The 25,445-nt window shown below is 53.5% G+C and overlaps 12 protein-coding genes across 12 annotated transcripts; 5 read left to right on the top strand and 7 right to left on the bottom strand.

Moving 5' to 3' along the window:
- Positions 1-1,057: 1,057 nt before the first annotated feature.
- Positions 1,058-2,100, bottom strand: PHACADRAFT_254017 (carbohydrate-binding module family 1 protein). The gene is made up of 4 exons (XM_007394500.1): positions 2,005-2,100; positions 1,733-1,951; positions 1,386-1,676; positions 1,058-1,328 (listed from the first exon to the last, which is right to left on the bottom strand). Exons 1-4 carry the CDS (start codon positions 2,092-2,094, stop codon positions 1,194-1,196), a joined length of 735 nt encoding a protein of 244 aa, XP_007394562.1. The 5' UTR covers positions 2,095-2,100; the 3' UTR covers positions 1,058-1,193.
- A 479-nt stretch (positions 2,101-2,579) lies between these two features.
- On the bottom strand, positions 2,580-4,691 carry PHACADRAFT_254013 (uncharacterized protein; the record flags this gene model as incomplete). The annotated part of the gene is made up of 8 exons (XM_007394499.1): positions 2,580-2,893; positions 2,958-3,148; positions 3,208-3,338; positions 3,396-3,772; positions 3,822-4,085; positions 4,137-4,238; positions 4,291-4,525; positions 4,578-4,691. The coding sequence occupies 8 exons, from the start codon at positions 4,686-4,688 to the stop codon at positions 2,664-2,666; spliced, it is 1,641 nt and encodes a 546-aa protein (XP_007394561.1). The 3' UTR covers positions 2,580-2,663.
- Positions 4,692-5,620: 929 nt separating this feature from the next.
- PHACADRAFT_254010 (uncharacterized protein) lies at positions 5,621-7,302 on the top strand. Its single transcript, XM_007394498.1, has 4 exons — positions 5,621-5,809; positions 5,863-5,903; positions 6,039-6,437; positions 6,489-7,302. Exons 1-4 carry the CDS (start codon positions 5,685-5,687, stop codon positions 7,130-7,132), a joined length of 1,209 nt encoding a protein of 402 aa, XP_007394560.1. The 5' UTR covers positions 5,621-5,684; the 3' UTR covers positions 7,133-7,302.
- Positions 7,303-7,412: 110 nt separating this feature from the next.
- On the bottom strand, positions 7,413-9,153 carry PHACADRAFT_254009 (uncharacterized protein). The gene is made up of 7 exons (XM_007394497.1): positions 8,995-9,153; positions 8,907-8,945; positions 8,833-8,843; positions 8,598-8,780; positions 8,092-8,548; positions 7,894-8,036; positions 7,413-7,830 (listed from the first exon to the last, which is right to left on the bottom strand). Exons 1-7 carry the CDS (start codon positions 9,037-9,039, stop codon positions 7,665-7,667), a joined length of 1,044 nt encoding a protein of 347 aa, XP_007394559.1. The 5' UTR covers positions 9,040-9,153; the 3' UTR covers positions 7,413-7,664.
- A 160-nt stretch (positions 9,154-9,313) lies between these two features.
- PHACADRAFT_207913 (uncharacterized protein) lies at positions 9,314-12,135 on the top strand (the record flags this gene model as incomplete). Its single annotated transcript, XM_007394496.1, has 12 exons — positions 9,314-9,418; positions 9,476-9,606; positions 9,705-9,868; positions 9,923-10,019; positions 10,077-10,354; positions 10,407-10,592; positions 10,645-10,813; positions 10,866-11,296; positions 11,355-11,517; positions 11,571-11,783; positions 11,833-12,054; positions 12,115-12,135. Exons 1-12 carry the CDS (start codon positions 9,355-9,357, stop codon positions 12,133-12,135), a joined length of 2,139 nt encoding a protein of 712 aa, XP_007394558.1. The 5' UTR covers positions 9,314-9,354.
- A 763-nt stretch (positions 12,136-12,898) lies between these two features.
- Positions 12,899-13,830, top strand: PHACADRAFT_254007 (uncharacterized protein). Its single transcript, XM_007394495.1, has one exon. The coding sequence runs from the start codon at positions 13,387-13,389 to the stop codon at positions 13,804-13,806; it is 420 nt and encodes a 139-aa protein (XP_007394557.1). The 5' UTR covers positions 12,899-13,386; the 3' UTR covers positions 13,807-13,830.
- PHACADRAFT_141599 (uncharacterized protein) lies at positions 13,831-15,069 on the bottom strand. Its single transcript, XM_007394494.1, has 4 exons — positions 14,976-15,069; positions 14,826-14,917; positions 14,555-14,771; positions 13,831-14,493 (listed from the first exon to the last, which is right to left on the bottom strand). Exons 1-4 carry the CDS (start codon positions 15,054-15,056, stop codon positions 14,437-14,439), a joined length of 447 nt encoding a protein of 148 aa, XP_007394556.1. The 5' UTR covers positions 15,057-15,069; the 3' UTR covers positions 13,831-14,436.
- Positions 15,070-15,383: 314 nt separating this feature from the next.
- PHACADRAFT_254006 (uncharacterized protein) lies at positions 15,384-16,506 on the bottom strand. Its single transcript, XM_007394493.1, has one exon. The coding sequence runs from the start codon at positions 16,430-16,432 to the stop codon at positions 15,647-15,649; it is 786 nt and encodes a 261-aa protein (XP_007394555.1). The 5' UTR covers positions 16,433-16,506; the 3' UTR covers positions 15,384-15,646.
- Positions 16,507-17,804: 1,298 nt separating this feature from the next.
- Positions 17,805-19,379, top strand: PHACADRAFT_254002 (uncharacterized protein). The gene has a single exon (XM_007394492.1). It carries the CDS (start codon positions 17,850-17,852, stop codon positions 18,969-18,971), a length of 1,122 nt encoding a protein of 373 aa, XP_007394554.1. The 5' UTR covers positions 17,805-17,849; the 3' UTR covers positions 18,972-19,379.
- Positions 19,380-19,851: 472 nt separating this feature from the next.
- Positions 19,852-20,819, top strand: PHACADRAFT_254001 (uncharacterized protein). The gene is made up of 4 exons (XM_007394491.1): positions 19,852-20,035; positions 20,087-20,238; positions 20,295-20,358; positions 20,411-20,819. The coding sequence occupies exons 1-4, from the start codon at positions 19,889-19,891 to the stop codon at positions 20,675-20,677; spliced, it is 630 nt and encodes a 209-aa protein (XP_007394553.1). The 5' UTR covers positions 19,852-19,888; the 3' UTR covers positions 20,678-20,819.
- A 603-nt stretch (positions 20,820-21,422) lies between these two features.
- Positions 21,423-22,648, bottom strand: PHACADRAFT_141594 (uncharacterized protein; the record flags this gene model as incomplete). The annotated part of the gene is made up of 7 exons (XM_007394490.1): positions 21,423-21,482; positions 21,542-21,611; positions 21,669-21,844; positions 21,903-22,118; positions 22,167-22,250; positions 22,280-22,450; positions 22,508-22,648. The coding sequence occupies 7 exons, from the start codon at positions 22,646-22,648 to the stop codon at positions 21,423-21,425; spliced, it is 918 nt and encodes a 305-aa protein (XP_007394552.1).
- Positions 22,649-23,023: 375 nt separating this feature from the next.
- Positions 23,024-24,835, bottom strand: PHACADRAFT_207907 (uncharacterized protein). Its single transcript, XM_007394489.1, has 7 exons — positions 24,626-24,835; positions 24,334-24,533; positions 24,201-24,275; positions 23,718-23,930; positions 23,491-23,660; positions 23,359-23,428; positions 23,024-23,296 (listed from the first exon to the last, which is right to left on the bottom strand). The coding sequence occupies exons 1-7, from the start codon at positions 24,744-24,746 to the stop codon at positions 23,237-23,239; spliced, it is 909 nt and encodes a 302-aa protein (XP_007394551.1). The 5' UTR covers positions 24,747-24,835; the 3' UTR covers positions 23,024-23,236.
- Between the last annotated feature and the right edge of the window lie 610 nt (positions 24,836-25,445).

Below are 25,445 nucleotides of genomic sequence, written 5' to 3'. Positions count from 1 at the left end.
CATGCATACTTTGTTTCGTAAGTTTTGCGCCGCAGGCCCGAACGATCTTAAACATAGACTTTAGTAGAAAGGAATGTGAAAAGCGGCGGCGCCCGCTCTTGAGAACGGCGGCCGGAGGCTATGCGACGCGTGACGCACCGGACGGTACAGCATCCTCGTCATAGCACGATGTCCTGTAGGCTACAGAGAATGCACATTGCACTCATTCATATCGGCTGATTCAAAGCCTCAGAAGGTCGCAAAGGTGTGCCACCTATTGAGGGAATACCAATCAGGTTCACATCATCAGAGTTCGGACTCGGAGGTAAACGCACGGTTAAGTTGCGTCCAGCACGCTTCTCCGAATGCAGCCGCTGCGAGGGATACCAGAAGAATAATATTTATATCCTGTTACATAGTTTGGTGAACAGCGACAAAAAATGCAACGCGCACCACACCTGTGAACGAACGAAACAGACTCGCACGCTCAAGATTAGGCGCCAACGTCCGATGCGCCATTCTCACGTGTTCGGTGATGGCGAGCTCAGCGCTCGCCCGAGGTGCGACTCGGAAACCCCCAAGGAGAAGATACATAAGCGTGAAGTATTTGGGACAGTCAAACCTGCTGCGGACTGCTGTACATAGCGGCGCCGCGATGCCATTTATCCACACCGTCGGTAGCTCTACAGTAGTGCTTTTGCGGGCGAGACTGCAACATTGAATAATATTGTAGTCCATGCACTGGATCTCAAAGTATGTCGTGCGCAAGGTGCGCCGCCCACCGCCAACCTCCGGTTGGCTGGGTGTACAACGCACCTTGCGCACGTCTGTTAGGCTTCTATCTACCCTCCTATCCTGCTACCTCGAACCCAAGATACCGATTCCAGGGGGAATCGCAATTTGCAGTTTTTCTCCTACTCAAGCTTCTCCTCCTCATGCAGATCCACTGTGAATATCACATTTTACACAGGCTAGCGCGGATTTCGATGTCGACTTCACCTAAATTTGATTTTAATCGAGTACGATTTTGACCCGCATGCACACGCCAACACGATGCCCGCACTCGCCCGCCTCAGCTGTAAAATCACTGGTATTTGCGACGAAGGAGCCTTGAGAAGAGACAGTTTCATAAGTATCGACCGAATAACGCTTCTTTTTGATGTAAGAAATATTCTCGCAACTCGCGTCCAATGTCCCCGGAGCGCACCGATCAATCAGTCTGTCGGGTAGGGACCCGTGTAGGCATGGATGGTCTCGTCCGCGCAGCCCGTCGGCGTATCGTAGTCATAAGGTCCAAGGTTGAGGAAGAGCAACTTGTTGCCAGCGGCATCAGGGCAGACAAGCCACGCCTGGACATATACATATGAGCCCTCGTTGATAGGACAAATGACAAAATTTTCGCTTACATTGTTCTGCGGCCGAGTAACTGTCGCGCTGTTCCACTCGACGGTGTCTCCTCCCCATAGGAAGGTACCAAGGGTGTCCGGCGTAGTGTCCCAAGATACCCCGAGCTTCACGACCGACGAGTTGGCGGGCGGCTCGACATTAGCGTACAGGATAGTTCCGTCCGGGACCATCTGCTCGAGCTGGCCGTTGAGGATCTGGAACTGCGCGGCGTCGACAGGGTCGCCGAGGACTGCGGTTCCTACGGTATTGATTGTCTCAGATCTGAGGTACTGATGATAGTTGGGGTCCTCCTGCGCCAGCTGTCAGAACAATCACAAGGACGGGAAGTTAAGTCGAGAATACACACCACAGAACGAATGAAAGAGTAACCAGGGATCAGAGTAGGAGTAGTTCCTGGTGCGGCACTCGATGAAGAAGGGGATCCCCCTCCAGGAGCAGAAGAGACAGAGGACGCGCTTGACGGTGGTGCGGTGCCCTGGAGACATTGCGAATAGTAGGGGCTGGAGACTGTGCAAACCCAGCCAGATGGACAAGTCGTTGCACCAGTCCATCCTTGTCCACCACACTAAAGAACATGCGTAAGATTTGGATGGATGAAATGTAAGTGCAGCTACCTACCTGACCCCACTGAGGAGCAGTTGTCTGCGCAGCGACTCCTGCAGCCAAGCAGAGAGCACCAGCAATGGAGGCAAGAATAGCTCTGGTCATGATTCGCTTTGTTTGGAACTAGTCGAGCAACCTATACCACGCATCGCTCACCTTATATGTGGGAACAATATTCTGTCATACCGAGCTATAGCCTATATTTCGGTGCGCACATGACCGCGCTTCGACATCGCGTCGCCACAGGCAGGCGAGGTGAAGTCGGGATATTGTCGGTCGGGGGAGATGAGGACAGCTCTGATGGCAGGCATCACCGAGCCAGGCAGAAGTACGGAAGGCAACTCACACTCGTGATGAGCCGAGGAGCTATAATACGCTGTTTCGAACAATGCGCCCAGCTTTGTCGGCAGTTCTGACGCTTCGCAGGACACTGCTGGCGCAATTGTCGGCTTTAGAGTCATTCCTGGGCCGCGTCCGGTGAGGCACCGATGAATGTTTGTTCCGAGAGATCGAGAACGTTTGTGAGCCAGCAGCACACCTGCAAACGTCCCCCACACGGAGGAGATGCCTAACGGAACGTCGCTGCTTGCATAAAGACACCAAGATATACGTGTCGCTGTTTAGCCTTGGTAAGCTCCTACCTACAACTACGTCATGTTACTACCCCGAGTGCCTCATGATATCACGTCTTGCAGCTGTGTCTTCGGGATCGCTTCCGCAAATGCCTTGCGTACGAGTCGGGTTTGCGTCTCCTGCTCGTATGCAAACGCGAAGCCGACGAGCGAAAACTCGCTGAACGCCGTACCCAAGAACGACAAGCCGAAGGGAACGCCAGGCGCGGGATAGACCGTTTCTGGGCCTGCCAGCGCGATGGTGACATTCTCCGGGTAAAAGCCGAGCGGAACTAGAGAAAGGCGGGATGAGTCGCGGACCTCACCGCGGGGCCCGACAGATGAGCAGTTGCATACCTGTGACGATAGGATACCCTGCGATGGCGGCTGGAACAGTCGTAAAGCCTGGTGCAGGAAGTACGAGAGCGTCTAGACCGAACATTTGCAGAGCTGCGTCGATACCCCGGGTTGCCCCCAGATCTTTGTCAAACGCGAGCGCTTGGAAATACGTTGAGTTCATCCCGGTTGTTGCCTCTGACTCAATGAAGCTATGACGTAGGAAAACTTTCTGTCAATGACAAGTGAATTTGTAGCGTTGACAGCATACGTTGACTGATCCTGGAACCGCGGAGGCTCTTCCAGGGAAGGATTTGCGTCATCGAAAGCAATGAGATCTGCCAGGCTGCGTACACCGGAAGGGTTTGATTTTAATGAAGTGTACCATGCATTGAGTTGGATCTACGTCAAGATTGGCGTAAGCACAGCATTTTCAGACTACCGTCAGAGCTAACTCACCTTAAAATCCACGTCGAGGACGATTGTCTCATTGTTTGAGACAGCAATCTCGTCCGCTGAAGGTAGATCCGCGGGGTCAATGACGGTGGCTCCCAGGTTCCTGATGGTGTCTAAAGCCTTCTCGAACTCTTGGTTGACGAAAGGGTCGTTGCCGGTGATAGTGTCATTGAGGAACACCCGACGTGGCACGCCGATGCGTTTGCCCTTCAAAGAATTTTTGTCAAGTGCCTTGGTGAAGTCGGGTACCGGGCTGGGCTGAGCCAGCGTAAAATTATCGTTTGGATCAGGACCTGCAATAATAGATAGCACGATTGCAGCGTCTGAAACGGAACGCGCCATCGGCCCAACTGTATCTTGATGTTCGGAAATCGGAATCACTGCGAGAAGATCAGCAAAATTTGCGGGGTGATAAAAATTATCCTCTACCTCCTGCTCTCGACGTGAGCCCTACTGTTGGCTTGATGCCCGCCAAGTTATTATTACTCGTTGGACAAGTGATGCTTCCGTCGGTCTCCGTGCCAAGAGAGACTGCTGTCAAACCGATAGCAGAGGCAACACCTGAGCCTGAAGATGATCCGCAAGGATCCGCATGAGGGAAGTAGGCGTTCGTACACTGTCCACCGCGCCCCGACCATCCCGAAGGAAGGCTACTGCCCCGGAAGTCTGCAAACTCCGACAGATTGGCTTTCCCTATGGGTCGCAGTTAGCAAAGCACCGGGATGTATTCAGGTACTTGCGTACCAAGAATAATCGCTCCAGCTTGGCGGAGTCTTTTCACGACACCGGCATCATCGGGTACCACAGATCCAAGAAGACTGAACGACCCCGCCGTGGTATTCATGCCTGCCAAGCTTCAGTAAAGGCCGTCTGTACTTCGTTCCTAGATCTGACTTACCTTCAGATGCGATGGTGGCGATATTGTCTTTGAGGAGAACTGGAATGCCATGGAGCTCGCTGCGTTTCCCTGTTTGGTTGCGCTCCTTGTCGAGGGCTGCGGCCTCAGTAAGCGCAGATGGATTCATCTCCAGTACAGCACGAAGCTGAGGCCCTTTGAGATTGACTTCGTCAATGCGCGCGAAGTACGCCTTGACCAGGTCTACGCTAGTGAAATCCCCCGCATCTAACCCCGCCTACAAATGCTCATTTACTGGCAAAGCGAATAACCAGGGACATCAGACATACCTGAAGCTCGGAAATGGACGCTTCGTACAAGTCAGGCAAAACTTTCCTTGCTCCGACGACCGCAGCGGTCCAAATCCAAAGAGTGGCGAATATCCACAGCAAGGAGTACATCTTGGAGTCAATCCCAGAGCTCGCTGATGAATCAGACTGCAGCATCCGCCGCCATTTTCATCCTTATTTATACCCGATGGTGAGAGAATCGCTCATTATAACGAACTCGTTTTGGTCCTGCGTTCACGGTGCGTTCACACTAAACGGACGGCCGCTGAACAGGGCACCATATGTCGCACCCTGGGAGCATCTGCCATGAATCCCTATCTCTAGCAGCTGTTACTTGCAGTGAGAAAATGTTGACGTTCCGTGCTTGAAGAAGCAATCGGGAGGCGATAAGACCGTGGAATCTGACCAACTGATACATCATTACAATGCAGTCTGTTGATGTGAATGTACACCGTACGCGATGCGGTAATGGCAAGCGCTACGTGTGCAAGAGGCTCAAACTTGCCGTGAGGCTCTGACGGAGCAACACCGCCAAGCGGCGAGGCACTGAACCATAGCACAGGAATAAACTCTTCCGCTGCAAAGGCAAAACGCTAATGACGCACCCATGTCCAGCGTCGCGGCGCAGCAGAGCGGTCCATGGGGATTACGTAGGGGCCACGACCGTGGGACCATGCCAGACTGCGCCAAAACTTCACCCATGTGGTCATCGCAAATATGTAGATGATTAAGGGGATTACAAGCATACCCATAAACTGGTTAAGAGGTGGCAAGCATGAGCATGAACGGTTTGCGTGGCAGTTGTTGATTGAGGGCCGTACGCAGGTCCAGAGTGCGGGTGTGTCAGGTCGCGCAGAAAATTCATCCCGTCCCGATCCGCCATGACGATTAGCGATTCCGGACAGCATGTCCAGACTGCTGCCAGTATGTCGAGCGAGAATTATCCTGTCGCCATTTGGAGTGCATGACGGCTCCGTGGTAACGGGCGGAGGATATAAGCGAGCTGCAATCAGACGCTGCGTCTCAAGCCGAGTTCCCTGCACCGCACCCTCTCTCAGCCGTACACAACCTTCTACTCGATCTCTAATGCAGCTCCCATCGATCAACATGAAGCCCGTTGACCACCGCGCAGTCGCAAAGCAAGTGTACGGTTTCGCCGATTCGCAGGCCCCACTAGCCCCGCTCGTCAAGGAGGCACTGGGCGTTATAGACGAAGCCCTGGATGACTTTGGGTACGTGCCTACCCCGGCGAGCTCCTACAGCACAGCTAATTGGTTGACAATAGCGAGGATCGTGTTGCCATCAGCTTCAACGGGGGCAAGGACTGTAAGTAGCTTCTTCTAGCATAGCTATGTCGGAGATGGGGTCGCGAGGCCCTGCACCAGGGTAGATCTGCAGTCCATTCAAGGCATAGCGTGCGCAGAGCTTAAGTACCCTTACTAATTCTTCTCCTCCGTGCAGGCACTGTCCTCCTCCATCTCATAACTGCAGCACTCGGTCGCCGCCTCTCAGAGGGGCAGTCAAGCAAGGCGATACCCTCTCTCTACATACCTGTCGCATCACCTTTCCCCGAGCTCGAAGTGTTCATCTACGAATGCGCAAAGGCTTACCACCTCGACCTCTACCGTTGCGAACCGCCAGCCGATGGATCGCTCCAAATCGAGAGTGTCACCGAGCCGAGCTCGCCAGAAGCCCCCTTCTCTACCTTGCCTGAGCATAAGCAGAAGATGATGACGCCTTCAACATCGGCGAGGGCGAAGGGTGGAGATGGTATGAAGGCCGCATTGGGTCTCTACAAGGAGAGGTTCCCCAACGTTGAAGCGATTGTGATCGGTACTCGGCGGACAGATCCCCACGGAGGTGCGTCCTTGTGCTTCATGAGATTCTACAGGATCGCTGATGCCTTTGCAGCCAAGCTTGGCTTCCGGAACCCGACGGACCCTGGCTGGCCACGCTTCCAGCGAATCAACGCCATCATCGACTGGTCCTACGCCGACGTCTGGACCTTCCTGCGTGCGCTGCAGGTCCCCTACTGCATCCTCTACGACCAGGGATACACTTCCCTCGGCTCGACCTACAACACCTTCCGTAACCCGGCGCTGCGCGTCTCACCCTGCTGCAGCAAGGCGCCGGCGACCAACGGTTCAGCGGACGATTCCTCGGACTCCGTGACACCACAGAATGGCTCTGCGAGGACACCAACGGTTGCCTCGGCCCTCAAGAACGGCTGCGCATCGACGCCATGCGACATCCTCGGCGCGTCGCTCACGAACGGGTGTCACAGCATCCCCGACGGCCTCGTGCGGCTCGAGCTCAACAACGCCGAGATGTGCACCGCCGACGGCGAGTGCACGCTGAGCAAGACGAACGGCACGAACGGCTTCTCGCACAGCGCCGATTTCCTCGAGCCGCCGTGCAACCACGAAGAGCGGTTCCGCCCCGCGTACGAGCTCGCCGACGGCAGCCTCGAGCGGTTCGGCCGCGCTTCAAGCTCGAAGACGACGGCGAAGCTGATGGAGGAGCGGGCGATGCAGCGGAAGCAGCAAAGCTCCTAAACTAAAATTTCCTGAGTAATTCATACATAGACGGCCTCGTGTCGTGCATTGGATAGGTTGTACTGCTATAGTGTTTGAACGTTTTGGGACTATTTCGCATTCATCTTATTTATATATAGCTACAGTCAACTGTAATTCTGCACTCTCACCGTAGAATCGTTATCAGTTCTTCACCTACCTCGTGATAAGTGCGAGCTCCACTGCATTTTGTCGCCTCCCTTGAAAAATCCGCAGCATCATCCGGACTTACCATTCATGGACAGAGGCAGGCTACCACCGCGAAGAGATGCAGAGTCTTACATATGTGGATAGTTACCGATAACTAGGACAACCGGAGATCTCAGGGCCACCTATTAGTATGGGCCCTGCCCGGTATAAATTACGACTAGTCTACCTCTTTCTATGACACCAGCTCGCTCCGCGAAGAGTCCCAGAGGTATTTGCGGGTATCTTGACGCATTATCCGTGCTGCCCGCCGCGCAAGCGACGAAGCTCGCTAAATCAGCTCTCGGCCGATCAACGAACAGGACGCTCAGTCCTCAGGCGTCCGCGAACGCTTGGTGGGCGATATATCGCCCTTGCCCTCCTCGATCTTCTCGAGTGGCACACGTTCGTACTGGGGCTGGGACTCCTGGTGTTTAACCCACGTGTAGAAGACGGAGCCGAGCAAGATAGCAGCGATGGAGCTGCCACGGCCGCTGCGAACGAGAGGATAGGGTCAGTGCTGCGGAAAGCTGTGCTCGGGGGTGACGGGTACGTACGTGCTGATGATATCGTGGAAGAGCCAGACACCAAGCATCGATGCCGCGACACCACGGACGGCCGATGAGACCATGTGGGTGATAGGAGAGGTGACCTTGATAGAGAGCAAGCTGGCGATGCTCATGAGGAAACCGAAGACACCCTAAGAGCTGAATTTCAGTATTATGCGAGCACGATTTTGTAAGGAGAATACGGACGGTGATAGCAGAGCCCCAAAGGAAGGTCTTGAGGGGACTGACACCGTCAGCAAGAGGATTTTGGTGACCGGAGAGAAGGCTGTAGACTCCAGGTCCCTCGCCAGCAACTAGGAGAACGGGAAGTAGGGCAACGGCGCTGAAAAGGTTGGTGTACCAGGAGAGGCTGAGAGCGCTGCTCTTGACGACATCCAAGCTCTTCTTAATGACGACAGAGTGCATAGCGGTGATCATAGAGCTAGCGACGCCGAAGGAGATGCCGACCATCGAGACTGGTGTGCCATCAAGGAAGACACCAATGAAGAAGCCGAAGGTGACGATGGAGCAGGCGAAGAGAACCATTAACGAGGGACGAGAGTGGAGGAAGATACAGGAGGTCATGACAGTGAAAGGAAGGACCATGCCCCGTGCAACTTGATAGAAAGACGCATCGACATACTTCAGGGTGTAGTTGCTGAAGCTGAGGGAAGTGTCAGGGCGGGCCCGCTTAACACAGAGGAGTAACGAACCTAAGGCCGATAACATTTAGGCCGACCATTGGAATCAAGCCCTTCAGAACGGCGGGGTCGAAGTCCATGGGCACCTGCAGAAGACCCACAAGGTGCGCGCCAACGAACAGAACCACGGCGATCATGAGCTGCGTGAACAGGAAGAAGAGGGGCACCTCCGTTGTGTTCAAAACCCATTTATTCCTGTAGGCGATCTGTCAGGTAACGAGAGGTATCGTGCAATGGATAGACTCACGCCATGACCATCTATGATAGTGGCAGGAACTGTTCAGTAAGACAGGTACATGTCGACTGGTTTGAACAACTTACCGCTAGAGCAGCAACCAGATAGAACAAAACAGTGCCAATCTAACTACTGGTCAGCGCAGTCCCGAAGCCTCGTAGCAACGATACATACCACTGCAGCCCGTGAATGGGCATTTTGTGGACCTCCTTGAGCCATGCTGTCCGAAGTCCTACACGAAGCGACCGGATATTCTTGGGTTTGAGGGCCTTGAGACTTGTTGGCTGTATGTGAAGGAGAGAGTCGCTAGTGAAAGCGACTAGGTAGCGGTTGGTGGGGGAAAGATATCAAGACTTTGACTCTTGAGCGAGCCAACGGTGCACAGGCGGGCACAAGACGCCTTGAAACCGGCGTCTGGACCCCTTTCTGGCGTCAATCAACAACCGCGAGGCGACGCGAGACGCGTGCCACGCGAGTCCAATTAGCTTTTGTCCTCGCTTGCGCGTATCTGAACGCAAGGAGTAGCAGCCAGCAATGTCTCCCCATCTACCATCTAGCACACAAGGAGTGACAGGAACTATGTCCGGCGGGAACGCCTGTGAGTAACTCCGTAGCAGCGTGACTCGGAAGGCTGACAATGTGGCGTACGACGCAGTTTCTGAGGATACCTTCCGGATATTGGTCGCCACAGACAACCACATAGGGTACATGGAACGAGATGCCATACGTGGCCAGGACTCTATCGACACTTTCAGAGAGATATTGCAGTTGGCGGTCAAGAACGATGTGAGTAGTGTCTGCAGACGCGTCTGCTTCCATGAACGCAAAAGCGCGATACTAGCTTGTGTACTGCATAAACTATATCAGACTGAGCTATCTTCTAGGTCGACTTTCTTTTACTTGCAGGAGATCTCTTCCACGAAAACCGTCCCTCTCGAGATACACTATACCAGGTGATGGCGCTCCTCCGGGAGTACTGTATGAACGATCGCCCTATTCAGATCGAGCTTTTGAGCGACCCAGAAGAAGGAAAGGCTCCCGAGGCTTCGTACGTGATTTTTAAGGCATTCTATTGGCTTATTTTTTAATCAAGTTTTGCCAGTTTCCCGGCTATAAACTACGAAGATCCCAACTTAAATATCGGAATGCCGGTGTTCTCGATACATGGCAATCATGACGACCCACAAGGTGTAGGCCCAGTACGTCATGTCGAGGTGGTTTCTCAGTGTCTTGCATCTCCTAACCGTATATGATAGAAAGGCGCCCTCGCTGCTCTTGATATGCTTTCCGTGGGCGGCCTCGTCAATTACATCGGCAAATTCGATCTCTCGTCCAGTGCGACGAGCACAGAGGATAATGGAATTATTATCAAGCCTGTGCTGCTTCGCAAGGGTAACTCACGACTGGGCTTGTACGGCGTCGGCAATGTCAAGGACGCACGAATGCACTTCGAACTTCGAAGCAACCGTGTTAAGATGTACATGCCCAAGGACAAGGATGACTGGTTCAACATCCTACTTCTGCACCAGAATCGGTGAGTCAGTCCCTATCCAATCGCGAATATTCTGACCAGGTATTTGGAACAGTGTACCTCACGGTCCTCAACAGTCCGTCCCGGAGGCTATGTTTGATGACAGCATAGACTTCGTTATCTGGGGGCACGAACACGACTGTCGCGTTGAACCTGAGGTAGTCGAAGGGAAGCGGTACCGGATTTGTCAGCCTGGCTCTTCGGTCGCGACATCCCTTTCTGCCGGCGAGTCCTTGGAAAAGTAGGTTCCATCTAATTCATCATGCCGCATGCGAATTAACCTCTCTTTACAGGCATGTGGCTTTGATGGAGATACACGGTAAGGAGTACAGGCTGACTCCGATACCCCTACGGACAGTGCGGCCTTTCATTATGGACGAGCTCGTACTTGAAGAGGCCGCAGAGCAAGAAGGCGTAAACGTAAACGACCGGATGGAAACAGCCAAAATCCTGAAGTCTGCAGTGAGTCCTGCCACCTACTGCACTTTAGCTCAAGACATAACAAAGGGAATAGGTAGAAGCGCTAATCGAGAAAGCGTACAAGGCCTGGGATGAGCGGAACGAACAAGCGCTACAGCTTGGCGAGCCCGAAATCCCGCGCATGCTCCCTCTCATCCGCCTCAAGGTTGACACCACTGGCGTCACAGAGACGATCAACCCTGTGCGGCTGAGCCAAGAGTTCCAGGGCCGCGTTGCGAATCCGCGGGACGTCTTCATCTTCAATCGTGCAAAGCAGCAGCGCCAGGCGAAAGTTCACATGGAAGAACCGGATCTAAGCATCGACGACCCAGACCTCACAACCCAGGAAAAGTTGCACAAGGTGCGGATGCACACGCTCGTGCAGGAATATCTCGAAGCGCAGCAGGTACAGGTCCTTGCCGAGCCGGGTATGTCTGACGCGCTCGAGATGTTTATCAATAAGGACGACATCCATTCATTCGAGAGGTGTGTGTTCGAAAGCGTTGTACGTTGTGGACATCATTGTCTGACCTGCTTGCCTCAGCCATTACAGGAACACGCTCAAGAACATGCAGAAAGGTGTTCAGGTCGACGTGTCTGAAGACAACATCGAGGAGGATGATCTCAATGCGCTGGTTGAGAAGGCGAGGGAGAAGCTAGAGAAAGAGTACGTCAAGAAGAATGTAGGTAGCTCTGCGAATGGAAAGGTCCGCCAGAAATTCCGCTCTATACTTGCAGCACAACGTTAATCACCGCGCAGGGCAAGGCCAAGGCACAGCAGGAGAAGGGTGGCGACTCCGACGACTCCATGTTGATGGACATGGGCGTTGCGACTCACGCACAGCCCGATTCTGACGAGGAGGAAGAAGAAGAAGCTGCGCCTAAGAAGACGGCAACGAGGGGAAAGAAAGCTGCGCCAACGAAGAAAGCCCCAGCAAAAAAGGCACCCGCGAAGCGAGGAAAGAAGGCCGCGGTAGGTGCAGCATTGCTAAAGAATGACCTGCGTGCTGATCACTCTACAGTCCTCAGACGACGAGGAGGACAATTTTGAGCAGGAGGAAGACGAAGAAGAGGAGGAAGAAAAGAAGACAAAGAAGCGGGCGGCTGCGACAACCAAAGCGAAGAAGGCACCGGCGAAAAAGGCGGCGGCCAGTTCTTCAAAACAGGCTACGCTTAGCTTTGCACCTTCGCAGCGCGCGCCTCGTGCCGCTGCGACCCGAGGTAGAAAGAAGACGGCGGAAGTTGTGAGTGTTTAGCAAAGCTGTCCCACAGATTGAGCTGAGTTCGGGTTATTCGGGTTCCAGGTTGATGACAGCGATGACTAGGTTGGTTGTCCTTGGCTGCCCGATATGTTTTCCTGCCCTGCGACGCTGCGTTTATGCCTGTCTTGTTCTTGAGGCTGTGTATTGACCAATCTTATGTCCGGAATCAATTCGCTATTCCCCAAAGGGAATCAGTGATTTGGCTTAGAGCGGATCCTCTTGACCGGCGGTTAATATAAGTCCGCCAGGCAGTCCGCCCGGAGTATTCCGGGTGAGCATTGGACTGGAGCAATGTTGAGTTTGAAGCTCCGAGACCCACCTGCTTCAGACTCCGACAGATACCCTCCTGTACAGTATGTTCGAACCATTGTCTCCCTACCCACCATGGATTGCGTCGAACGGCAACTTAAATACCTGAAGGTCCATGCGACGGAAATACAACTCCTTGCGGAAAACCCAGCAGCCCACGACGAAGCATATTCCAATCTTGTCAAGACCGCAAACCTCAGGCGCTGCCTGGGGCCCTTAACCCCGGAGGAAGACCCTGAGAAACATCTTACGGAGTTGGACGCTCTTTTAGAGAAGGCCCCGGTCACAATCGAAGAGCGAGTGACTCGAATGCTGATGCATGATGGGCCATTAACTAATATAGTATTGGGACTGCAGTCGTGTCCTCCGGGTCTGTGCAGCCGCCACCGCGGCAATAGTCCTCGCTTTCCACAAGGTGCCATCGGATGACGACAATCTTCACATGTGTAACGTGGACAGATTGTAAGTATGTCTTCCTGCCCTCCCCCCAAGATCTTACTCACCCCAATTGAACAAATTATTATATGTATTCAGGTTCACAGATTGGATGTTTGCTCGTGCACACAACTTAAACCTGGAGGGTGGAACCCTAGGCCAGTGTCTTCCCGCCCCTCCTTCCTCGTATGCTTCGCCTTTGGTGGAGATGTGACCCTTGTCTCCCGTCGAAGTGGACAACTACATCAAGAACCCCACTACCATTCTGGGTAGTGAGTTTGGTGGACCGGAGGTTGGACCGTGGAAAGTCAAATCTATCGTGCAAGAGGTCGATAGCATCTGCTTCAATATTCTACACGACAATTGTGGTCCCTTTCCAATACCATACGACACCGAGGGTTTACGCATCCTTTTTCTGGGAAGCCAACTTGTCCTGTGAACACGACATTACCTCCGCTTCTATATGTACTATACACTGGAGTTTGGCTAAAATTCTCATTTTGCCATAGGTTCCGGCGTCTCCACTCCATCGTCGAAATCAGACATGCCGCAGGCTGACCCGTGACTGCCATGCTCCAACTTCCTCCAGAACTGCTGTCTGAAGTTCTAACCTACGTCCTAGATATCCATAACAGACCTGCCGACGTGCTTTGTGTGCATTCGCGGCTGCACATCTTAGGCAGCCACGTCATATATAGCCGCTTGCACTTCAGTTCCGTGCAGCAGCTGTTAAGGTTCTCACAAGGGTGTAAACCACTGCCTTGTGTACCTCAATCAATACGAGTCGCACTGCCTGGTGGGAGAATCGACTTGGACGTCTTCAGATACCTTCGGCATGCTCTCCTCCGATGCGCTCAAAATGCCCACTCGTCGGCACAGCATCTGCCGAGATTGCCACTTGAGCTTCAGCTCCTGTTTCTACGGCTGAATTCGCATTCGAGCAATCCCAATCTCGGAGATATCTACGATGCGCTAGTTCTCGCCAAGTGAGTCTGCATGCTATCACTGAGCAAGGTGACGCTTTCTCAAGGGGGAGCAAACCTCAGCCCGAAGAAGTTCGTCTGGCTTGGGCCGGACCCAGAGCATCACTTCTCCGCTGCGGTACGTCTAGATCTTTGGTATCTTACAAGAGCATGCGCGCTGAAGTGAAATGCAGATTGTCCCTGCCGCGACGTCCCATCTCTTTCGGGCGATATCAAAGTGGACCAACATAGAGCACATAACGATCACGAACATCGCGTTTCCCATGGGTCTATCGCTGCTGAGCGAGCCCCTCGACCCCAACGCCCCGCTCCTCCCAGCAATGCCCTCGCTGCGTTCATTCCATGTTGGCAAGGCGACATTCCTCCCGCCAACTGTTATCGCTGCGATGGTGTGCCTCGAAGATCAGCCTTACTTAGAGCTGGTGCGCCTGGTAGACGCATACGGGGAGTCCATTTGGGGTCGTCGCATACGTCGAAGCGACATTGAGAAGGCGATAGTCGCACTGGGGCATGATGCCGATGATGCAGCAGCACTCGAACGGATACGGCGGGTCGTCCGCTGTGAGGCTCAGAATGAGCGGGTCATCGGTGGGGACAGGGCCGAAGGGTTGGTGTTCTTGGAATGAAGCCTATTGTCTCACGCCTCCCAGGGCTTCTTCCTTGGCGGCACCGTAGACATGCTTGGGGCGTCCTTCTGCGGGGTGCGGGGTGCGGGGTGAATAGGGATCGTCCTCCTCAATACAACGAGCACGTACGCTCAACTCGTTCGGAATAATATGATTGTTGGGGATTTGGTCCGTTTTGCCTTGTTCGATGAGCTCCTTTAGCTCTGCGAAAGACAGTACTCGATGCTCCTCTGCTGGAGGACTGGCACGAGGGGCTGCGGACTCCAGCCTCGTGGCGGCGTTCGGTGTCTGTGTCTTCTGAACGTGTTCCCGGACATCGTCCACAGTCAACGAGGATCCTGTTATCCTATCTCGCTCGATCGTAAATGAATGAACGACACCCACAGAAGATTAGCCTCACCGATTGAAATAGAATACTCGTGACCGCAGTAATACATCCTGCCTACTCGCTTCGTCCAACGTATTGCCATTGAGGATACCTGCTAATCCTTGCTTACGGCCCCAGAACAGTAAGGACGTGTTCGCGGTGAACCATTTCAACAACCCGTACCTGATACGTCTCATCCGTGTCGAAGGAGTGTATCAAGAACCTCTGGACTGCGTCCTTCACGTCAGTGGCATGCGCGTCCATGGCGGTTGATAGCAAGAGACTAGTAACTCGGACGTCGGCGCGAACGCTGGCGTCAACTCGTATGCGGCGGCGGTGTCTTGGCAGTGTATACTGTGCACCGCACACAATGGTGCACACGGAGCGGGTGATCGCCACCACTTCCTAAATCCGACGATCATAGCCGTGATGCTGGAATACTGCTACAATTTCGATTTTTTTTTCATGCTGACTACGGTGAGACTACGGCTGTGACATCGCCCTAGTACAAGGCGCGCAATGGATACAAATCCCAAAACAATATGACTACAAGGTTCCCTGCAAAATACAGAATAAAAAAGGGGAGGAGGGGGAAAAGGTAGAAAAAGCGGTAAGCCATGCCAAGTAAGGGGTATGAGTACAGATGCCAGTGGGTATCAAGAAGGAGTGGTACAATGCAGATGATGATGGGTACAGTATGTGATTATTGCGAGCCTGATGGGCATATGATGGTCGTTCATGCGAAAAAAGGGGGAATCTGTCGGGGTCATAAAGGTGGGCTGGAGAGACGGGAGGCCGAGAGGGGATGGGCGAATGCTCCGATGGCGACCATGCCACTGGTGATGACAGATCGCTCACCGGACATGCAGCAGCAGCAGCAACCCACCGTCCTGGCCGGTGACGACCTTGAACCCGGCAAACTGCGTGTCGCCCATGAGGAAGTCCACTCGCCGCAGCCCCTTCCTCCGCTCGTCCACCCCGTACTGGGCTGCCCGTTGCACCCTGCGCTCGAATGCGCCCTGGATGCGTGGCGCGAGGCCAGTGTTGAGCCGTACCGTAGTGTCGTACTCGAGCTGGGAGACGCTCAGGCGCAATGCTTGGTACAGCTGCTGAAGGACGTCGCCGACAGTGACGTAGATATTGCCGTAGTAGCGCGAAGCCGAGACGTTGACCACCCATGGCAGGTGGGGGTGCATGATCCTAACGTCGGCGACAGCGGGAGTAGTGGCAGGGGCGGCGAGCTGGGCGGGTTGGAGGAGGTACTCCATGACAGGAGGATCGGAAGGTGTAGCGAGGCGTACGGGGTCGCTGAGGAGATCCCACTGGAATGGGCGCGTCTGAACGTGCTTATGCCGGGACGTTGAGACGAGGTCATTCACGACGAGGGGCAAAGGCGACCCGCCAGATGAGCTCAACGAGGGCGAGGGCGGCAGAGGCTGGGTCTTTGGGTAAGGCGTATCCGGTGCTAGGTATTGCCCGTAGCGAGGGTAGTGCTGCTGCCCAGCGACTTGCGGCAGTGAACGCGTGCCCTCTGGCGGCGTGTGAGGGCCGACCGACGACTGCCGAGAGCTAGTCGAGAACGCGGGTGACGGTGTACGAGCTGGCTCGTCGTTCCAGTGGACGCGCTTGCCGGTCGGCATCGTGAACTGCGATGCGGGGTAAGGTGCAGGGAGGAGGAGTGCTTGACGAGTAGAATAGTTATAATCCGCGAGCGGTGCGTATTGCGGGTTGTCGGGTGACGGGGTTGTGAAGAGAATGTGAGAGCGAAAGAACGGACGGATTAAATATGCCTCCGAGGGAGGCATGGCTATACTGTAATAGTGGGTAGCGGAGTGAGAAGCGCGTCTACGCGCGCGGACGCGCCACCACAGCAGCTGGGATATTAGGGTTTTGACAACCTGCGCAGCCTTGCGCGGGAGCGGCCCCTCAGGTGACGCTGAGGAACCAAGTACAGTATGGTCGAGCTGCACAGCAGGCCCTGAGATCTGAGAGGCGGGGCCGTATTTTGATATCGTTGTACGCGTCCGGTGACTTCTCCCGCTCTCTCGCCCCCGCAGCTTTTCCAATGGTTGTCGCTATCCTTGGAGATGACTCGCGCTGAGTTCTCTCATACGTGGAGAATGGAAACTTACTGTGCGCGAACGAACACCGATGCGGCCCGCTGTCGGTGGCTGGGACAAGCGGTGCAAACGCGGGAAGCGAGCGCCATGACGCGAGCGTTGTAACCAGGGTAAACAAAGCTGTAAGTGACGTTTTCTTAACTGCCTTCACTTCGTTACTTATCACCAGCTGTCATACCACCGCCTCGTCCTGGCTTGTGTCGTGCTCTCTCCCTCATCCTACGCCTAGACCGTTGGTACAAAAGTACTAATTTGGCTGGATGTCTGGAACTAGCAAGCTCGCAGCGGACAAGAATCAGCGCATTCTACTGGAGCTTGTAAACCAGCCAGGTAACGGTGCGTAAGGACGCCAAGGCGCGCTACGTGCTGACCTGCACTTCAGCTTACACATTCCCCTCCAGATATATGCGCGGACTGCAAGACGAGAACCCCAAGGTGGGCTTCCCACAATCTGGGCATCTTCATATGGTGCGCTGGTTCAAACCTGGGCTAGTCATTCGCTACTCACACCTTCGTCACAGTATGAATTGCGCAAGTATCCATAGGAAGATAGGGACTCATATCACAAAAGTGTATGCTAGACATGTTTCCGAGCGTTGGTCACTGCTCTTATGCTCGCTACCAGGAAGAGCCTGACAATTGACACATGGACCAAGGAGCAAGTCGAAGTCCGCATCCCATCCTTCTGTAGGTTGCAGCGACCCATGTTGACCCCCCTTTTCCTTTTCATGCATGAAGCACATGAAGCAGGCGGGAAACCTCAAGTCTAACACGACATATAATCCCGATGAGAAGAGACACCCTCCTCCTACGAATATGATTGACTCGGAGCGGGACAGCGAGCTTGAGAAGTACATTCGGGGTGCGTTAGACTTCCAAGCTCTCCGAAGTCTCCAACTAAACGTGAAGTTCAGCAAAGTATGAGTTCAGGTCGTTCATGAGGCATACCCCGGAAGGGAAACCCAAGCTGTCCCCGCTTGTTCCGTCAAGCTCCGTTGACCGATCTGCCGCCGTGACCGCTTTGTTGGGCCCGTCGCGATCCGCTGCTAGCCGTGCAGCGAGCATGTCCACCTTCAGACCCAGAGACACGGCACCACTTGTCGACATGTCGCTGTCCTCGCAGGATAAGCCCACTCCGCCCGCATCTGCACCTGCCCTTCCCACGCGGCCCCAGAACAGATCTGTATCTCAGCCGCTGCTGTCGTCCATACCTGCCGGCGCGCAAGGACAGTCAGCCTTTGGTAGCTCTCTCACCAGCAGCCGACCGCAAACCATAGACGCCACATTGCCCTTGCAAGTTCTCCCACCTGCGTCGGCGCCTCCTCCACCATCTTACCTCTCTGCCGCTAATCCATTCCACAATCTCCAAACCGGCTCGGCACCCCTGCCCCAGTCCAGCTTTGGCCAGACCACGGGCGTTTCGCCCGGACTTGGTGTCAGTAGCACAGGCATGAGCTCGAGTTTCTCCGGGACGAATTTGTCGCCGTTCCAGGCTTCGCCGTTTGGCGCTGCACCGCTAAGCTCAACGCCGAGCCCCCATCCGTTCTCACCACAAGGATTGTCCATAGGCCCCAATGGTATCAATACTCAGAGCACTACGACGAATCAATCGCAGATAGCGTTCAGCCAGCCTTTCGGACAGTCTCAGACACCGTTTGGACAACCCAATCAGGCTTCGTTTGGACAACCTAGCCAATTTCTATTTACACAAACCATACAGACACCATTCAATCAACCCGTATCAATTGGTCAACAGTTCGGACAGCAGCATGCGCAGGCGCAATCTTATACTCAACAGCAGCAGATGCAGATGCAGTTTGCGCAGCCACAGCCACAACTACACACGTCAGCACCTGGAAATCCCTATCTACAGACACCGTCGCCATTCATGGGTGCACAGTCGGTGGGCGGATCCCCGTCTCCACTCGCTCAGACGCAGGCCCTGCCACAGACGAACACGACGCAGACTGGGTTTGGAGGCGCCAACCCGTTCACGAGCTGGATACAACAGCCGCCTGCACAGCAGCAGGGAGGATACAGTCGGCAATGGGGTATGTAGATTCTTCTTTGCGTTGCAGAGCGAGAGAGCTTCTTTACAGTCGAGTAATCTACTGTAGGTCGTAAGTTTGTTTAATTATAGGATCCGGAATGATGATACTTCACTTAGTTACACAGTGTTAACGGGGGACGGGCTCATCTGCTTATCTGATACTTATTATACTTGCTTAGTCGAGTCTCGACCACTGCTGCAGTTCACCCGCAATTCCACAGCCATCCACTTTGGACTTGAGAAGCACGCCAGAGATATGAGCGTTGATCATGGGGCGCTGCCCCGCGCGCGTCGGAGGCGGCCACCGCCTTTTGAACTTAGTCAATGTCCAAGTCGAGACATTTAAGGATTCAGTGGCTATGTGTGCGTACGTTTCCGCAGTATTGCGCGTACTGGTTGTTTACACCTTTTTGGATGTTCAAGTCAGCAGTGCCATGAGAAAGAATGTTCGACAATTATTGCACATTGAGAGTACGTAAGGTGCGGCATGCTAGCCAAACGTTATAAGACTCGACTTGCCTATGTACTTTTCTAACCCTCCAGAGGCGACACTTGCGTGCAATTTGAACAGTTCGCTGGTGGTGTGATAGATCAATATCGCCTTGTGTCCTTTTTTCAACGACAATCCGCGTTCGCGGCGTTCCAAATATACTTAACAAGTAGCGATAAATGACGCTAGTGCCCAAGCAGAAGACAGAGTGAGGCAGGCACAAGTATTTGAAGTTAGTTCTACGTATACATGGGGTGATTCACGGGCGCTCGAGGAAGGTAGAACATAGATTAGATAAGGAGAGATGTAGATGAGATAAGCGAATCACCAGGTGCATTCACGTGCCCAGGTCCATCGCGTCGCGAACTATCGCAGGCCAGCGCCGTAAGTACGCCTGCACAACGTTTCCCGTGACGACCAAACACTCATCCTCATCATGCGGCGATCTCAAAGCGTTCGAAACCAGCACAGACCAGCAGTAATGGTTGGCTCAGACGACCTTGGTGTTGTCAAGGAGGACGAGCAGAACTTGGAAGAGATCCTTCGGGCGCATTTGCTCGAAAAGGACAAGGAAAACGATAAGGTCAGTTTGTCACAGTCGAGAGGCAGGGATCATACTGACGCAAGTGTGCAGCTAAGGACGCAGATTGCGCAGCTGAAGAGCCAGCTTGCTGAACGACCGTCACTCGAGGCCATCGACGCACTGAAGAAAGAATACATGAATCTGGAGATCCTGCTCGATGGGACGCAGCGAGAGAATGAGCGGTGCATGGCGGAGCTAGAGAGGTGCGTCTTCACATCTTGTGCTCTTAATTCTGCATATTCACATTGAAAGCGTTCAGTCGAAAGCAGCGCGAAAAAGCTCTCGAGAGTCAACTGGCGAAGCTGGCAGGTCCAAACTGGCAGGTGTGTGCAACTGTGTCACGCATGCACTTAATCTGAACATGACTCGCAATAGGACAACCTTGACATCTCTTCCACGACGACTGTCCCTGCGCGCGGCCACACGCGATCTGGTTCGATCTCGAAATTGCAGCCAGTGCTCGACCCCTCGCCCAGCGATGCGCAGCCAAGCAAGGCGTTCGTCGAACAGGTGCGGCTGCTTGTGCTCGGCATGGAGCAACGCTTGCAGAATCGTGAGGAGAAGCTCATGAAGAGCATCGAGAAGGCCGAGGCGGAAGGTGCCAAGTTCGAGGAGTTGAAGCGCCATGTCGTAGCCCAGTGATTTTGAGGAACTGTTGACGGTCTGTGGTTGATCTTTGTTATACTATGCATCGTTGATACCCGTCTCTTGCAAACCTAGCAATGTACTATATTCATGCCTCGGTTTCCTGTCTCTTACCTCGACGGACTTCGATCAAACTCATGTGCACAAAAATTTAATCGATAGGGCCGCGGCCCGATCTCTGGCACTATCCCTATCATCCCAGCTCTTGACGTCGATATTTGGCGTCTCGCGGTACGGCTAACTCACAAGCTCCTTAATACGCAGCCTGTCGCCCGTACTAGCTGTCTTCGGGAAGAACGGCGGGGCTTCTTCGCAACATTCCTCCAATCCTGGATAAATCATGCGGTGGAGTTTTTCTTTTTTTTGAACTCGTCGTTGTGCATGGTGTAGTCGTGGCCAGAATTTATGCGCAGGCTCAGAGGTTATGTGGCAACCTGGCTTTCCGTCTTTGGTCTTATCTGGGGATATGATACATATTTGAGCGGCAACAGACACAGTCAAGGAAACATCGCGCATGCGCGGTCGTGAAAGATGGCTATAGTACAATGAGACCAGTCATGAGACTTACAGCTCGCGGTCGTTATCGGGATTCCCCATGTACACACGCGGAAAACGTCAGAAAAGCGTCGCTGGCGGACTTGGCGTGCAGCGCTTCAAAATGAGCCGACCGGCCATTAAGACGTGGCGGTAGAGTCTTATTGAAGCATTGCAAGCAAGCCGCAGTTTATCATAAGCCCCGAGATCAAGCGATGAACTTGAAGACACGACAGGTTTGGTAGTCCTTGTTATGCATCATCTGTATCTGTGGGCACATCGCGTTAAAGATACCTTGCCCAGCCATTAGTGGCATAACGGACTTACAACAGTCCCTGGGTCTTGCTTACCAAAGCCTGCGAGATCCCAGGCCATGTCGGTGTCCGCCCAGAATATTCTGAGATCCTTGTGTAAGAAAGAGACGTGTCCTCCAAGTTCGGCAAGCAATACATACTGGTAGTAGCGATCATTGCCGTTGACCGGACTCTCAGACGCAACAATCCTCCACGCCGCAGGTATAGATGACACCGAGACCTGGCATTTATTTCCTGTACCAGCCTGCAGGGTGCAGTACTTGTCTGTTCCCTGTAGCCTTATGGTGTAACCGTTCCCCATAGGAGCAATGACCCACTAGTAGTAAGCATATGAGCAAGAGTTCTCCTCGTAGAATAGGATGAGGAAGACTCACCATCCTCACACCGCTGTCCACCAGGCTAGACGGGGGCCAGCATCCGATTGTCTTTTCGTTGGGTGCCAAGCTAACATACGTGAAACTAGCTTTATTCTGAATGGCGTACACGCCAGCCGCGAGAAAGCCAGATTCACTGTTTGGTCTGAGGAGGTGGAGCCACCAAGTCTGGAGAGTCATTCCTCCACGTTCCATCTCAGCGAGGATCGGTCCAACCTTGTCAGTGGGTTATAAAGTGCTGGCGATAGAATAAAGCTTTGCTACCCGTTCGCCCATTTCAGGGTCTGGAATGGGTGCATTTAAGCATTGCGAAGTAATTGGCCAAGAGATGCTATCATTACATGTCAGCTTGTGGCCTGCACACGGGGATGAATGACTCGCCGAACAGTATTTTCCTCCCTGTCCAGAAAATCCAGGACCCATACCGCCGGGACCGGGCGCAAAACGACGGAAGGATGCCTTTGATCCTCATCCTGACTCAGGGAGCAGTACAGCCCGCTCGAGACCTGCTTGATGGTGTACCCGCTCCCTACACGGGCTATCTGCCACTGCACATATTTCAGTAAGACGCACACCGGCACAAAGAGGGTGTTGCTAGGTCTTACCTTGCCTAGTCGAGTAGGCACGCTACCCAGGATAAGAGCGTCGTCGTACTGGAAATTATAGACGGAGGCATCATAGGAGTTTAAGTAGAGGCCAGATATCGCGGCCTGGATCTGATAGTTGCCGTCCTGGACGACTCGCATTCTGGATGTCACAGTATGTGGGGGGAGAGTGCAGTCTAGGACGGTGGACGTATCTGCAAAGAGACACCTATATGTAGGTAGAGTGTCTGGTCGAGCCCAGCGCAGGATCAAGCAGCCCTATACCTCGACTTGCTGCTGCCAGTGCTCCGCTTTGGGCCCGCGAAATGCCTAGTACAAATATCGGCTTCCCTACTGCCTATAGCAATGCAAAGGCGGGATCGCATGACGCATAAGTGGTACTCACCTGTCTGATACGCTGCGCTGCGGCTGGTAGCTTCGTCCGACTTTAGCATGTACTTGTTTGGAGGAAGAGTGACGTCGAGTGGCACCAACTGATGGACTCACATCTCAGTGATTGCCGTGTCTCTGTAACAGGAAGGTATGATAATAGTAAGCACCAGATTGAAGGCCATATTGCTACACTAATTTACACTGAATCGGTAAACATTTGATCACCCGAGGGAGCACATATCATTGCAAGTAACTAAGAGCAAGTATTTCAGGGCCGGCGCAGTTCCTCAAGACGAGCCAGCCATGCGAATGTCACGATGGCAGGGTCAGCCTGAAGAGCTGCGTAGCGCGAGACACTCAAGCCTCAAGGAAGAAAAAGCGGCAATCTCGGCTATCCTTGTTCTGGACAATCTCGACCTATTGACCAGAAACGGACGTAAGAAGTGGGGGCAGTATGTCGAAGAAGAAGATATACTTACAGGGGTGCCTGGTTTGGAGCTGCCATACCCGCTAAGATCCCACAACATCTGCGTATCTGCCCAGAAAATTCTTTGCAAGCACGAGTTCCGGTGAGATGAGAGGGGTCGCGATAACAAGGGTGCCAGACTCACTGAAAGCACCCCTCGTTTGAATGACCATCAGCAGGGACGATCTTCCAAGCTGCAGGGACACTAGAGACTGAGACCTTGGATCTCCAAGAGATTGATTCCCGGAGAGTACAGTATTTGTCGGTGCCAGCCAATTTGATCGTGTATCCACCACCGCAAGGCACAATCTCCCACTAAAACAGTATGTATGAACACGCCTGAGATCAAAGTAACAAGGCGGAGTAGCTCACAAGCTTGGTGCCGCGGGTGCACAGATCGGCTTCCGGCCAACACTGGATGGTCTTCTCGTCAGGGGCCAATGCGACGTATGTCTTGCTCGCTTTGTTCTTGAGGGCATATACTCCAGGAGCAATATTTCCAGGGGCGGATATCGGTCCGGTGCGCTTCAGCTGCCATATGTACGCAGACGCCTTACAGCCCGGAGCGTCAAGCTTTGGTCCAGCCTGAGTTGACGTCGGCGACTAGCAATGAGCTCAAGACGATGAAGATAGAGTTTCGGGAGAGCTCTCACGTTTTCATTATTTGGGGGCGAACTCCAAAGCAATTTCCCAGGAGACCAAGAAATGCTGCATAATGAACGCGTTACCGATACAATGAAAATTTCAAAAAAGCTAAATCCACCTTATGGTCTGCTCTTGCGTATCCTTGTAGTCAACGGTTCATACCGTTGGAATGGGGCCTAGTACAACTGGTTGAGATCGAAATTGCTCTACCTGGGGAAGAGTACAATAGAGGCCTGTTTCTCTTTGCTTGATTGTGTATCCGTCACCGACGCGATCGAATTCCCACTACAACAGAGTGGCGAGTGAGACACGAAGCAAATCTAATGACGGCGTATTTGCCTACCTTTCCGAGCCGAGGCGGGAAAGTTTCGAGAACCAACGCGTCGTCGCACTGCCTGTTGTAGACGGGCGCATCTTGGGAGTTCAATGCGAGCCCGGAGGCATGTTTGAGCTCATATGTTCCCGGTTGAACTGTGGGGCTGGTGTGCGTGGTGGCGGGGCTGACGAGGTGGGCGAGAGACACGGAGATGATGAGGGGACAGTCTGAGAACCTTGGAGAGCCTCTTCTGGCGCACGAGCCACTTATAGGAGATCAGGTATGGCGTGGGCTCTGCCATTTTAGCTGTTGGCGTCACTTCCAATGACGCCTGCCTTCTTTCCGCCTTCATCGTCGTCGTCGGCGTCGTCACGGTCGCCACCCTCTTCATCGCCGCCATGTTCAGGATGCTCGTTGAGCTCCGCGTTCTCGTCTAACATTACGCCACAATGGTCAATCTAATCTATCTTCGGCGCCTCCAGAATTGGATCAACGATCCTTCCTGAGTACTGAGTCCTGACACTCTCGCTCTACGCAAATGCCAACGGACAGCAGATTTATACCCTCGGGGACTGCCACCATAATTCTGAGCATGTAGAACCGAGGTTTCGGCTCAGCCCTCATTTTGAACTTGATTGTAGGTACATTTTCGCAAACGCTGCTCGCGTCGTGCTGGACGATGATGCCACTGAGGGCAATTCCACCTATGTGGACGGCCACCAACAGATTTTTTTAACCTCCAAAAGACGAACATACTGTAGCAGGGGGCTGCCACAAGAAATGGGCGAAGGAGGAGCGCAAGAACAGGCGGGAAGCGAACAAGGGCTGTTGCTCCCAAAGAGTCAGAGATGACCAGGTCGCCTGGAGCTCTGCTAGAAAGTCATGGTGGGGGAAGACGTGTGAGCTTGACTCTTAGTAAGTTTTGAAGTCTTAATAACCGCATCATTGCTTAGAGAATGTAGCACACAGGTGCCGCGACACGCATGTTATCAAAGCGTACTCGGCGTCGAAGCCTAGAGACCTCCGCCTCCCTCCAATGTCCTCCCCTCAGCTGTGAGCCTCCATTCACGAAATAAACGGAAGAAAATAAGCCGATGGAAGACAAGGAAAATTCGCCAACAGCGATACGAGGATAACTA

Source organism: Phanerochaete carnosa (genome assembly GCF_000300595.1).
Source record: "Phanerochaete carnosa HHB-10118-sp unplaced genomic scaffold PHACAscaffold_4, whole genome shotgun sequence".
In the NCBI taxonomy this organism is placed as follows: domain Eukaryota; kingdom Fungi; phylum Basidiomycota; class Agaricomycetes; order Polyporales; family Phanerochaetaceae; genus Phanerochaete; species Phanerochaete carnosa.
The sequence above is the reverse complement of the archived record's forward strand: the minus strand, read 5'-3'. Positions and strand labels throughout refer to the sequence as shown.

Coding starts and splice junctions, on each gene's coding strand:
- PHACADRAFT_254007 (XM_007394495.1), top strand. CDS start 13,387: ATGCTCCAACTTCCTCCAGAACTGCTGTCTGAAGTTCTAACCTACGTC.
- PHACADRAFT_254006 (XM_007394493.1), bottom strand. CDS start 16,432: ATGCCGACCGGCAAGCGCGTCCACTGGAACGACGAGCCAGCTCGTACA.
- PHACADRAFT_254017 (XM_007394500.1), bottom strand. CDS start 2,094: ATGACCAGAGCTATTCTTGCCTCCATTGCTGGTGCTCTCTGCTTGGCT. Junction 1,677..1,732: donor ACTCTTTCATTCGTTCTGTG/GTGTGTATTCTC, acceptor CAGCTGGCGCAG/GAGGACCCCAACTATCATCA. Junction 1,329..1,385: donor TTACTCGGCCGCAGAACAAT/GTAAGCGAAAAT, acceptor GTATATGTCCAG/GCGTGGCTTGTCTGCCCTGA.
- PHACADRAFT_207907 (XM_007394489.1), bottom strand. CDS start 24,746: ATGTTAGACGAGAACGCGGAGCTCAACGAGCATCCTGAACATGGCGGC. Junction 23,931..24,200: donor TCTATTGTACTCTTCCCCAG/GTAGAGCAATTT, acceptor ACGTCAACTCAG/GCTGGACCAAAGCTTGACGC. Junction 23,661..23,717: donor GCACCCGCGGCACCAAGCTT/GTGAGCTACTCC, acceptor ATACTGTTTTAG/TGGGAGATTGTGCCTTGCGG.
- PHACADRAFT_254009 (XM_007394497.1), bottom strand. CDS start 9,039: ATGGCTCAAGGAGGTCCACAAAATGCCCATTCACGGGCTGCAGTG. Junction 8,946..8,994: donor CCCATTCACGGGCTGCAGTG/GTATGTATCGTT, acceptor ACCAGTAGTTAG/ATTGGCACTGTTTTGTTCTA. Junction 7,831..7,893: donor TTCCACGATATCATCAGCAC/GTACGTACCCGT, acceptor TCTCGTTCGCAG/CGGCCGTGGCAGCTCCATCG.
- PHACADRAFT_254001 (XM_007394491.1), top strand. CDS start 19,889: ATGCGGCGATCTCAAAGCGTTCGAAACCAGCACAGACCAGCAGTAATG. Junction 20,239..20,294: donor TGCATGGCGGAGCTAGAGAG/GTGCGTCTTCAC, acceptor GAAAGCGTTCAG/TCGAAAGCAGCGCGAAAAAG. Junction 20,359..20,410: donor TGGCAGGTCCAAACTGGCAG/GTGTGTGCAACT, acceptor GACTCGCAATAG/GACAACCTTGACATCTCTTC.
- PHACADRAFT_254010 (XM_007394498.1), top strand. CDS start 5,685: ATGAAGCCCGTTGACCACCGCGCAGTCGCAAAGCAAGTGTACGGTTTC. Junction 5,904..6,038: donor CTTCAACGGGGGCAAGGACT/GTAAGTAGCTTC, acceptor TCCTCCGTGCAG/GCACTGTCCTCCTCCATCTC. Junction 6,438..6,488: donor GCGGACAGATCCCCACGGAG/GTGCGTCCTTGT, acceptor ATGCCTTTGCAG/CCAAGCTTGGCTTCCGGAAC.
- PHACADRAFT_254002 (XM_007394492.1), top strand. CDS start 17,850: ATGAGGCATACCCCGGAAGGGAAACCCAAGCTGTCCCCGCTTGTTCCG.
- PHACADRAFT_141599 (XM_007394494.1), bottom strand. CDS start 15,056: ATGGACGCGCATGCCACTGACGTGAAGGACGCAGTCCAGAGGTTCTTG. Junction 14,918..14,975: donor ACACGGATGAGACGTATCAG/GTACGGGTTGTT, acceptor TGGGGCCGTAAG/CAAGGATTAGCAGGTATCCT. Junction 14,772..14,825: donor CGAGTATTCTATTTCAATCG/GTGAGGCTAATC, acceptor CGAGCGAGATAG/GATAACAGGATCCTCGTTGA.